This window comes from Spermophilus citellus, assembly GCF_964194105.1.
Source record: "Spermophilus citellus genome assembly, chromosome: 3".
Lineage (NCBI taxonomy): Eukaryota > Metazoa > Chordata > Mammalia > Rodentia > Sciuridae > Spermophilus > Spermophilus citellus.
Genome location: NC_138184.1, coordinates 207,866,772 through 207,879,065, shown reverse-complemented (window position 1 = coordinate 207,879,065; position 12,294 = coordinate 207,866,772). Strand labels below are relative to the sequence as shown.

At 41.5% G+C, this 12,294-nt stretch overlaps 1 protein-coding gene across 3 annotated transcripts in view; it reads right to left on the bottom strand.

Annotated features, from left to right (window-relative positions):
- Window positions 1-12,294, bottom strand: part of STRIP2 (striatin interacting protein 2) — a 49,023-nt gene that overhangs the window by 31,227 nt on the left and 5,502 nt on the right. For 2 of the 3 annotated variants that reach the window (XM_081288574.1, XM_081288575.1), the window contains exons 2-9: window positions 11,948-12,017; window positions 7,541-7,615; window positions 6,173-6,307; window positions 4,766-4,886; window positions 3,930-3,998; window positions 3,620-3,726; window positions 2,540-2,667; window positions 1,157-1,360 (exon numbers count right to left, since the gene is read on the bottom strand). In XM_081288574.1, the coding sequence (XP_081144700.1) occupies window positions 1,157-1,360; window positions 2,540-2,667; window positions 3,620-3,726; window positions 3,930-3,998; window positions 4,766-4,886; window positions 6,173-6,307; window positions 7,541-7,615; window positions 11,948-12,017 (909 nt within the window). The remainder of the gene's footprint in view (window positions 1-1,156; window positions 1,361-2,539; window positions 2,668-3,619; window positions 3,727-3,929; window positions 3,999-4,765; window positions 4,887-6,172; window positions 6,308-7,540; window positions 7,616-11,947; window positions 12,018-12,294) is intronic. The other variant, XM_081288576.1, reaches the window with a different exon arrangement.

The following is a 12,294-nucleotide window of genomic DNA, read 5'->3' as shown; positions in this document are numbered from 1 at the left end:
TACAGCCTTCCAGACTTTAGGGAACATGGAATTGGACCCCAGCTTAGGTGAGAAACATTCTGTTTCTTATCTTGACCTTATAGCCTAAGTAGCCAACCCCAGGACAAGCAGCCCTCTGGCAACCATGTGGCTAGGAACAGAGCATAGATAATCCTAAAGTTATAGTTATTTAGCTTTCAGATAGCATTGATGCCTTTTTTAATTTTTTTGCCAGAACCTTCCTTCCTAATTATGATCTGTTGAAGTGAACAATCAATTAGTTTGCCTTATGTAAGCAAACTCCAGCTGGCTGACTGAGGAACAGGAGCACAGAAGATTGCTTCTAGGCAAGGGAAGCAAGTTCTGAATTTCAAATTTTGTTTTAGAAAGAGATTGGACAGAAATAGGCCAAAAAGTTAACAGTCACTGCCTCTTGTTGTTAAGTTGTGGGTGATTTTTCTTTCCTCCCTTTGTCACATTTTTATATTTGTTCCAAATTTCTACAATGAGTAAGCATTACTTTATAAAATAAAAAAACAAAGATCAAAAAAATTCCACTGCATATAATGCAAATTGGATTGCTAAGCATGACTGTCTGGCTCTGTTATCTTTAGTTGGTGGACTCAGATAGGTCAGGCAGATATGTTCATGGGAACATGGCCAAGTCTCAGTGTATCTTATTCTGACTTTTTCAGGACTGTACACTATACCTAGAACCTTAACTAGTCATCTCTTGACTGTAAGTTTGTGGTTTCATGGTCAGACAAGAGTATGACTGGCTCAAGAGTGAATCTTTCTGCTACCAAAAAATGCTAGTACCTAACCTCAGACATGAATTTGCTGGTAGCCCCTTTCAGGTTCCATATCCCCAGGACTCTACCCCAAATAATGTTCAGGATGCTTAGGAACTTCATTCATTGAGGTCCACATCAATGATCCTGAAGAACATATGGCCATGATATGATATCACAGAGTTCCATCAAGGACAGCACAGGGGCTTGTCAGGGCTGAGTATAGAGGACAAAGTAGAGATTCTAAGGTTTTGGGTTGATCACAGGGCCCACCTGGAGCAGAAGCCAGGTAATTTACTTCCCTTTCCTACCATACCCAGAATGGTTTAGAATTTTGATTCTTGGCCACCCAGTGTTGCAGTGCTACTGTATGCTTTGGTCCATACCCTTCGAGAACCACGACGGCCTCGCAGCTTGGAGGGTGGTGGTGCCAGCTGAGATTCCCCCAGGTCAAGAGTGTAAGAGGGTGGGGAGGCAGCACGCATGCTCTTCACCACCTGGATACTGTCCTCAGCCAGTGGAGGCAGGCCCAATTCTGCCCGCTTCTTTATTTTGAGAGCCTGCAGATGCTCAAATCCACCAAGGGTAAACTAAAAGAGTAAAAACAAGGAAAGGGGCAGAGAAGAGAGAGGAAGGGCGGGAAGTCAGAGATAGTAAGGTCAGGGAAACATGGATTGAAAGAAAAAGTCAAAATCTACAGTCTCTTCAGATTCCTTTCTAAATAAGGAAGTAGTAAAACAGCAAGGGGAAGACATGGTTCCCATTTCAGTCTAAGGAGCTCAGAGGTCAGGATAAAACCCTATTTACTGATCCAGGGTTGGAAACAGAAGTTAGAAAGGGAATTCCTGGGAGCCTCCCCTGAAAAAACAGAAAATGATCTTGGTTTATTAAAAATTTTCCACTTGAGCTTACCTTTTCATAAATTATTTTAATTCATTTTTATTTGTTTTTGGAACCAGGGATAGAACCCAGAGGCACTTAACCACTGAGTCACATTCCCAGTCTTTTTTAGTTTTTGAGACAGGATCTCAGTAAGTTGTTTAGGGCCTCACTAAGTTGCTTGAGGCTGGCTTTGAACTTGTGATCTTCCTGCCACAGCCCCAAGAGTTGCTGGCATTACAGGTGTGTGCCACCACACCTGGATTTTTTTTTAAGTCTTACTTTTTAAGAGGCTCATGAAGATGTTATGAGCCCACAGAATTAATTTCTTCAGTCAAATGACAGTTCCCCCTATGAGGCCTGCCTGAAGGGTATGTTGATCAGGCAGTCCTGTGGAATGGGAGCCAGAGATGAAGATTAGTTAAATATACTTGCAATCATATACTTACCAGAACTTCATTTTGTAAAAAAAAAAAAAAAAAAAAAATTCCTTTGTTTATCTGGAGGGAGTGCAGGCACTAGTCCCAACATTTTATAGCTAAAGAAACTGAGACACAGAATTTCTCAAGGTTCCTTAGAATGAATAGAACTATTTCTCCCAATTTTCAGCCACTATTCATTCCATGAAACATTAGCTCTATAAGGGGAAGGTGCCATGAACACTCCAGCTCATGGAGTGGCACCTCCCATTTGTCCAATAGAAACAGTAACCTGTTCTGATATAGAATATCTGATGTCTTTAGGATGGCTTTGTTACCACGTCTTCTTAGCTATTGGCTAACAGCTGGTCATTCTGCTGCCTAGCTCTAGCTCCTGGAATCAGACTAGAAGAAATTGAGGTTAGGCATTGCTGATCTGATGAGATGGAATAGGAAGGATCGGCGACTCACCATAACCACTTTCCAGAGAAGAAGAAGGACCTTTTTAATGGGAAAGTGGGGGGCTAGGCCACTGCAGAACTTGGTAACCATGGAGAAGAGCAGAAGGGCAAAAGGTTCCTCATTATGCATGGAGAAGCCTGGAAGTATAAAGAAAGACAAGTGAGAAAGTGAGGACGAAGTAGCTGAAACCCTGCCCCTGTATCCCTGATTTTGAACCCACTAAGGAAAGTGCTTGCCTACTCTGAAGAATACCAGAGTCTTTGGTCCTGAGAATGAGTCTTAGTGAGACTCAGAGGGAAGGCCCTCAAGAACAGAAAGGGAGGCTATAGAGGTAAAATGACTTGACTCCAAGAGCTTAGGGTGATGCTTTGTGGATAAATGCTAAACAGTCATTTTGGCATTTATGAGGATATTGCTTTCTGGCTGAAGGAATTGAGGTATTTCGTGGAACACATTTCACTTTCCCACATCAATAAATGTATTTTAAAAACTTCATGCAAGCCAGGCGCGGTGGCACATGCCTGTAATCCCAGCACCTCAGAAGGCTGAGGCAGGAGGATCATAAGGTCAAAGCCAGACTCAGCAATGGCGAGACACTAAGCAACTCAGTGAGACCCTGTCACTGAATAAAATACAAAATAGGGCTGGGTATGTGGCTCAGTGGTTGAGTGCCCCTGAGTTCAATCCCTGATACAAACAAACAAACAAACAAACCTCATATGCCTTCACATCCTATCCCTGTTAGATGACCATTACATTTGAAAAGAGCTCAGTTTTCAAAGAGGTTCAACTCATTTTTTCATGTGGGATTCATGGAATGGGAAAGGGATAGCTATCCCCACTTCTAAGCATATAAAACAAGGCATGGAGAAGTTATGACTAGTCCTCGCTCATAGACACAGGGGAATGGACAATCAAGCCCAGTCCTTATGCTTGCCATGTAGTATCTATCCCAAAAGAAAGTATGTTCATTTTAAAAAGAAAAAGGAAAAATAAAAAGACTATGTTCCTGTCCTGGGCAGATGTTCTGCTTCCCCTCCATCATTAGCACTCCATTCCAACCCTTTCTTGAGCGCAGCCACTTCTTACTCAATTCAGTGCGGAAGGTCTCCCGTGCTGTCCTCCACCCATAGGGGTCTGTCTCTCGCTCCAGGCGGATATTTTCCACCATTAGGTACATGACACTCAGCAGTACCCTGGTGTTACAGAAGAATCACATGAGGCTTCCAAGACAGTTCTCAGCTTGTAGTCAGAGACCCCAGAGATGGGAGACCTCCCCAGTGGGAATCCAACCCAAGAAGACTAGTTAAAGGGCAACTTCCTAGTGGTAGGATTTGGGGAAAGGGTAACCTGGTGCTAAACATGTCCCTGTCTCAAACTCACAGTCAGTCTCACTTACCGGAGCTCTGTGCTATCAGCAATGGAGACAGCTGGTTTCCGAAGAGCACTGCTACAGGCCTGGCTGTTGCTGCCGGGGAGGAGGAAGACAACAGGAATCCATAAGGCCTACTTTCTTCCTAAGCTCCCACTTATCATACACATAAACAAGAACATCTGTCATTCCCTGGCTATGCAGCCGCTAATGAAACTGGTCTAAAGTAAGCGAGTTCATAGTATTCCCTTGTCCTCAGCAAACCTTCATCTGTGGTGAAGACAGGCAAGGTGGGTTGTGTGATATCATTCCTCTTATGATCCCCAATATGCCTTCCTTGCACTGTGCTGGACACAAAACAGATGCTAAGCAATACCTGATGAATAAGAAGTAGATTTTACCCCATCTAAACTGGTGGGTGACAGACATGAGACAAAATGAGGGGTGACTATAGTAGCAGCAGATAAAGCCATTGATAGAGCTATAAACTCTAGGAAGAATTGGGCGCAATGACAAGAATTGGTCCTGTTCCTCTTGGGTCATGTTCATGAAGGTAGAAGAGCTTCCTTCATGAATTCCAGAATTTGGCTGAGATGAAAAAGTTCTTAGATAAAAAGGGATCCCAACCAGGATAGGTTCCAGGATTGAAGCTATAGTTGGGGCAAAAGCTGGGGCTGAACACAACTTCAAGAATGGAGGACAGAATATTAGGAAATGGCCTGATGGAAAGGAACTTTCAGTGAGCTTTGAGCTGAGTAGACCCAGCTCCTATAGGTGTCTCTACTAAGGAAATCATCATAGAACATGAGGTACCATCAAAGAAGAGGGTTATCTAGGCCAGCCCCTCCCCTAAGGTTTCTTACTCGATTTCCATGTGGAGTAGCTCCAGGAAGGCCGAGAAGGTCCCCATCTGATAGAGCAGGAAGCAGTTGTACCTGGACCAGTGTAGCACATCAACCTCTGAATCACATTCCCCAAAAGTGCCTAAAGGACCAGACAATTGCCATAGAAGTTGAGCAGGGACAGGTATCCCAGTTCTTTCCACCTTGCCCCATGGTCTTAAGGCTTTTCTCTAATACCCTGCCTAATAAATAGACTAACAAATGTAGGGCAGAACTTCAAAACCCCAAAGAATTTCATCAAATGAGTAAGGGTAAAGGTGAGGTAATCTCCAGGGTTAGGTCCAAAGTACTCAACAAGGGAGTCTTAAGTTTGGGTTCCCCCAGTTACAGATCCTGAGATAAGTAAGGACTGAAATTCAAGTAGTTTATTTGGGAATAATCAGTAGAGGAGTAGAGAAATGAGATAGAGAAGGCAGCCCAAAACACTCAACCCCAGAGGAAGCTCTGGAGCTCTATAAAACAACACAGAAATATTCCATCCAAGAGGGGTGAGATAATCAGGCTTTTCATCTACTTACTACTGTCAGTCATTTTATGAGGTCTGCTGGACTCAGAAAGCATATTAATTACCTACACTTCCTGGCTGCCTTGTGTGGGCTGCAGAGAATATCTTTAGGCAAAAATACTTCCATACTGGCCACTGGTCAGAGCATCAAACCCAAGAGATGGGGTGGCACCACCTTATTTGATATAGTTTTTCCTTTACTCAATGTCCATCTTCTTTCTTCTCCTTTTTTTTTACAATTTCCCAACTAGTTGGTTTGCTAACAATCCTTATATTTATGATCTCAGGGCTTATTTTCACTACTCCAGGTAGGCTATCTATCTCCTTTTCCTTTCCAACACCTAGCTAACAGGTCTCTTCTGGGAAGAGTTCCCCAATTAATCTCAATTAGTTCTAATTGTCACCAAATTACTCACAGCATCCCTTCCTGTTGCTATGTTGGCTTGAATCTTCAAAATGCCAACAAGAAACCATGCAGAGTGTCCTGGTGATCTGTGATATACCCTTGCCTTCCTTCAGTGTTGGGGCCTACAAACAACTGAAAGACATCTCTATGCTTAGCTGGTGGTACACTGTCAGCTTTGACCACACTGACTCTCTTGGTAATCTTCACATATGCTTACAGTCCAAATTAGGAAAAAAGAATCCCATAAGAAATTCTGACATGCCTAATAAGGGCATATCCCAAGGGATCCAGAATAGTACCCGACACCAATTTATCTTCCTCATAAGTGTGGGTTATTCCTAGCCCATGGCAAGATGTGTCCTTGAGAGGCAAGCGGAACTTGCTTTCCTAGCACAGTTTGCCTCATTCCACTTCCCTCCTCAGCCTCTACTTGTCTCTAGAAATAGTCGGTACTCACCTTGGGCCAGATACAGAACAGCCCTGGCCACCTTCAGTCGCCGCTCCCTACTGACCACTTCCAGCCGGTCCAGAAGTCCCATCACATAGGTCTTTTGGGCATCTTCTTCCAACTCCAGCCATTCCTTCCCTTGCACTGGGAATAAAAGACCATATACATACAGTATTGGCTATTGCCAACCCTTCTCAGAAAGGCTCCTGATAGCACCTCTGATCTCAGCCCCTAACAATTCTTTTTTTTTAATTTTTTTTTTAGTTATACATGGACACAATGTCTTTATTTCATTTATTTATTTTTATGTGATGCTGAGGATTAAACCCAGGGTCTCACACATGAGAGACACATGCTCTACCACTGAGCTACAACCCCAGCCCCCCTAAAAATTCTTTTTTTCCAAAAGTTTTCCTAATTTGTTATGTTTTGTAGTGCTGGGAAAACAAACAAACAAACAAACAAACCCAGGGCCTTACACGTGCTAGGCAAGTGCTCTACCAACAAGCTATATCCCCAGCCCAAAGTTTTTCTTATTTAGCTAAGAAAGAAAAAGGAACAGGAAAAGGACCCAAAATGTTCTGTGCTGAACCCATTCTGTAGCCTCATCGTCAAAATTTTCTCAGTCTTACACATACACAGAGCCTATTTTGTCCTATTTTTCTGCCTTTCTCAAGGAGTTCCTGCTATCTCCATCCACACCTAACTCCTAATCATCCTTAAAGGCCCGATACAAGATGACCACTTTTACACTAATGCTCCAGTCAAAGACTCTGCTCCTAAGATATTTTATTTTTCTATGACATTTAGTATTTTTCTCTTGGACTCAACTAGTTTTGTATACACCTTCCCATTGCTATAAACCATAACCTCTTTGTAGAAGTGGAAAATTTATCTTCTCCCAGATTCCTGCATCTCAACACATACTCACCACACATTTGTTGAATTGAAAATTGAATTGCCTTTTACCAAGTAAGAAAATGGAGATCTGAAGATACCATAGTGTGGGCACAAAAAACTGCTATTGAGAGTGGGGCAGAGTTAGAGGCAGAGGTTAAACATTAATGTCAAAGACTAAGACAGGCATGAGGTTCCATCAGGCAAAAGGGCACTAGTCCAGCCTTGCCTTACCACCCTGTGTTCTCTTGGACCCTTATACCAGGGAAAGAAGCCCAGCTCAAGATTCTCTCGCTTCTACCCCATTACCTCTTTATTTGAGATAGAGAGAATCCTGTATCCCACGTGCAAGAGGGAAGGGTATATGGTCATGGGGGAGGAAGCTGAAGAGTTATATTTTGCTACAGCCTTTTAATAGATCAGACTGGGATATCATGGAGGGAAAAAATCATGTCTCTATGAGTATGGGTCTGGGATCACCTTGAGTCTTGAAGTCTTCTTCAAAGCATCTCCTGTTAGTGGTGAATTCCAGGTTCTCAGTGTAGCTATACAATTCTGTGGCAGGAAAGACAGAACAGGGTCACATTTGGGAGACCCTAAAGAAAGGGATTGAGGCCAGGCGCAGTGGTGCATGCCTATAATCCCAGTGACTGGGAAGGCTGAGGTAGGAGGATCGCAAGTTTGAAGCCAGCTTCAGCAACTCAGAAAGGTCTTAAGCAACTTAGTGAGACCCTTTCTCAAATTAAAAAAAAGGGGGGGGGCTGGGGATGTGGCCCAGTGGTTAAGCATTCCTGGGTCCAATCCCCAGAACCAAAAAAAAAAAAGCGGGAGGGCAAGGTGAAGAGGGTGGCATGAAAGAGCTGAACTTCCAACACATTCCTGTGTCCAATTCAATTCAGAGCCAGCTTCCTCCCTTTCAGAACAGTTAAAAATAGCCACTTGTGTCCCTGGGTGATTAAACCATCAAACCTGTCCTCCTCCTGCCAGCTGGCTGCTGCAGCAGAGAAGGCAGCCTTCGACATTTGGTAAGGACCAGGAGGAGGATTGGAGCACAGAAGGTTTAAAGTCATCCCTCCTGTTTCTTAGGGCTGTCACCCATTCTACTTTGTCAACTCAGAATGGAACTATCCTATCTCTACAGAAGAGAAAGGCAATACAACTCCTGAAATTTAGTGGCAAGATCCTTGTGTTGTTCAGGAAGCCAGCACAAGGACTGAAAAAATACCTGCTGATTGCTCTTCAGGGCTGGAGGCAGTTCACTCTCTCTGCTGTGTTTCCTTGAAAGGTATAAAAGTTTAGGTTTCTGTCCATAGCCACCTGAGCAGCAAACCATGTAGAAAGCAGTTATGGTTGCCAAAGGGCTGATTATGCTCAGGAAAACCTAATTTAACTAACAGTAGTCTCTAATATAAAATGCAGAAAGCTTGAGAATAAAAATGTTCATTCCTATAAATATACAAATGCTAGAACATTCTACCTGTACCCTTGTCTTATAGACGATAAAGAACTAAAATTTAAAAAATCAATAGGTGATTAATAAGAGTTCCTTAAAATCTCTATTCCCCACTCCCCTGTCAGAGATAATTACAAAAAAGAGAAATTCCTTTATATTTCAGTCAGCTGTCTAATGAGAAACACCTTGTCAGAGCTTCTGAGTCCCAAGTTCCAGAATCTGGGAGTGACCAGAAGCAAATCTCATCTCTGAATCTTAAATAGTTGAGTCATTAGTGGAGAATGTGGATGTTATATATCTTATATATTTTTTGAACCAGGGTCTCACTAAGTTGCTCAGGCTTGAACCTCTGGGCTCAAATGGTCCCCCTGCCTCAGCTTTCCAAATAGTTGGAACTACAGGCATGTGTAAGCAGGCAAAGATTTCACTGTGACTTAGGTTTTTTTTTTTTTTTCTTTCTTTTCTTTTTTCTTTTTTTTTTTTTCTGGTGCTGGGGATTGAATTTACACAAGTTCTCTACTATTGAGCTACACCCCAGCCACTATTTTTTTTTTTTTATGAGTAGAGCACTATAAGCCCAGTCAGAAATGTGAACAAGGCTTGTCCATGGCCATACCACCCTGAATATGCCCAACCTCATTTGATCTTGGAAGCTAAGGAGAATTGGACTTGGTTAGTACTTGAATAGGAGAAAAATAAGCAAAAGCTCTTAGGTACTGGGCTTTGATTTTTAAAGTTCTTATTTTTTAAGTTTTAGATCTCAAGATTTCATATACAGATAAGTAAAAACACATTTAAGACACTTGTGAATCTTCTACCCAGATTAAACAAATGTTAACATTTGCTGTATTTGCTTCAGACTGCTCCCCAGTCTTTTATTCCCTTCTCTAGAAGTAATCACTATAATAAAATTGGTGTGTATCCTTCACATGTATACTTTAAAAAAAATTTTTTTTTAGATGTTGATAGACCTTCATTTTATTTATTTATATGCGGTGTTGAGAACTGAACCCAGTGCTCACACATGCCAGGCAAGTGCACTGCTGCTGAGCCACAGCCCCAGCCCCTCACATCTCCACTTTTATACTTTTACTACACATGTGTATATCTGTAAACATCATATGATATTGTTTTGTTTGAAAAGATTTTATCTAGTGGCACACACCTGTAATCCCAGTAACTCAAGAGGTTGAGGCAGGAGGATAGTAAGTTTGAGTCCAGCCTAGGCAACTTCGTGAGACCCTGACTCAAAATAAAAAATAAAAAGGTTGGGGATGGAGCTCAGTGGTAGAGTACCCCTGAGTTCAAACCCAAGTACAAAAATGTTTTTATCTAAAACAGTATCATATTGTATAAATTGTGTTGTCACTGCTTTCCACCAACTTTTGTTTTTAGCATTTATTGATATAGAAGCATGTTGATACAGATCAACTATATTAATGGCTACAGTGTAGACTGCTGCCCATGCTGAACTAAAGTCACATGTGTGAATTTGGAGTGATGCAAAATACCACACAGACACAGAATACCTTTTATAAGCTTCAGGATGGCTTTCCCTGGCTCCCGGCCTCAGGCTCCCCAAAAAGTGGGGCAAGAGAAGATCACGAGAGGCTGATGAGAGAGAGAGAGCAGCTCGGAAGTGGGCTTTTATTTGAGAGGAAACTGTTTCTTAGGACATTCTATCCAAAGAAGGCAGAAGGGGTAGGATTACAAAGGAATAGGTGAGGGTAACTTAACCCCACGAGGTAATGCCTACTCCTGAGCAAAGGTAAAACCCAAGTTATTGTGGGGTACAATAATTGTTCAGTATCTCTTGCTCAGGACTTAAGGGTATTTATTTCCAGAGTGGCTCCTGACAAGTAGACTATAACACTGATATACTATAGTTTATTCATTCCCCTACTGATGGGTATTTTAGATTGATTTAAAATTTTCAGAATTATAAACAAGACTGTATTAAATGTCTTTGTACATTTTCTTGTGCCCAAGTGTAAGGTTCTTTAGAATATATATCTAATAGAATTACTGGGTCATAATAGATTTTATACTTTCAATTTTATTAGATATGACTTGTAAACAACACATTATATTGTTCTGTTTGAAAATATTTTATCTAAGTAAGCATGGTGGTACATGCCTGTAATCCCATTGATTCAGAAGGCTGGGGCAGGAGGATAGTAAGTTCAAGTCCAATTGCCTTCCAACTTTATATTTAGCTTCCCCATACTGCTATACATAGCAGTGCAGAAAAATGCTCATTTCTTTGCATCCTCACCAACCTTAGGCTTTTAAGTTTTGCAATATGAATACTGTGAAGTTATATCTCATTATTTTGCCTTTCCCCATTTACTAATGAAGCTGAACATCTTTTCATATGTTTGTTTATTTTTGTGGTGCTGGGGACTGATTGCATGCTAGGAAAACACTGAATTACACCCCAGATACTCATATAATTACTGACCATTTAGTTTTCTCTTCTATGAATTCATATTCATTTTCTTTGTTCACTTCTCTACTGGGTTGTTCATCACTTCTTTGGCCATCCCTCTCTCTCTAATATACATACATAGATATAAACATACATATTCTGGATTTGAATCCCTTGTTCATTATTAAGCTTAGTTCTCTATTTCTCTGTCACTCATGACAAAATTTATTCCCTGTGCTTATTCACAGAAACTTCTTTTAAAATGTTTGTCTTTTTACTCTGAAAAAGTATGTTTCAAAGTCTCACTTCCATGTCACAGAATATTTAACTTCTGTACCATCTCCACTAAAGCTCATTTATTAATAACTAACATTCATAACATGTGTAACACTGAGGCCCTTAATGTGAGGTCACGTTTACCCTAAGCTAAAAATCCAGACAGAGAAGCAGCCCAAAGTGAAAGAAGAATGGGATCACTTAACTCCAACTCACAAACTCCAACTCAGAGCTCTGCTGTGATGGATGCAGGTGACATGTCTAGTCTTGCTCAGCTGGCCAGTTGTCTAGAGTTTTCTTTAGACATTGCTGAGATTTTCATGAGGGGCAGGTATTAATGGAAGGGAGAAAGATGGAGGTTAGAGAAGATTAAGAGAAAGAGAGAGATTAAGGGATAAAGAGAGGGTAGCAGAAAGAATGGGCATGCAAAGACATGAAGAGAGAGAAGTTGATGGGAAGAAGGTGGAGAAAAAACTGATTTGAAAATGTACCAAAACAAATAAATAAGGGTGAGCAGAAAGAACACTTCAGCTAAAGAGAATTCACAAAAGACAATATGAAAACAAACACAGAGATAATTACCACTAGAGAGTGGAGAGGAAAAGCAATGTGGAGAAGAGCCTTTGTTCAACAGCCACTTGCTGAGACCAGAGAAGCTGCCAGAGATCACAGGCACCTTCCTCTCCTCCTGGTTATTGTTCCACTTCCTAGTGACCCATATATTTCATACCTGACAACTCTGCTGCATGCCCATCTGCATCTCCATATTCAAACTCCAGAGTGGGGCAATCCACAGAACCCTGTAATGGAAAATTTTTTCTGGTAACTAAGGTAACTTGGGGAAAGGATTTGCAAAGGGAAATTTATACCTTCATTTCACCTTCTTCCCCTGTTGGAGGCCAAGGTTAGATCAGGGAATCAATTACAAAGTCCCATTTGGCCCTTTCACCTGAGAAGTTCATTTTTCTAAGCTAAAACTTGAGGCTTGGTATAAAAAGGGATGAGGATTCCTATATAAAAATCAGAAAGTGGTAAAGGACATGATTTGTTAGCAGAAATGAAAGCTACAACCCGTAC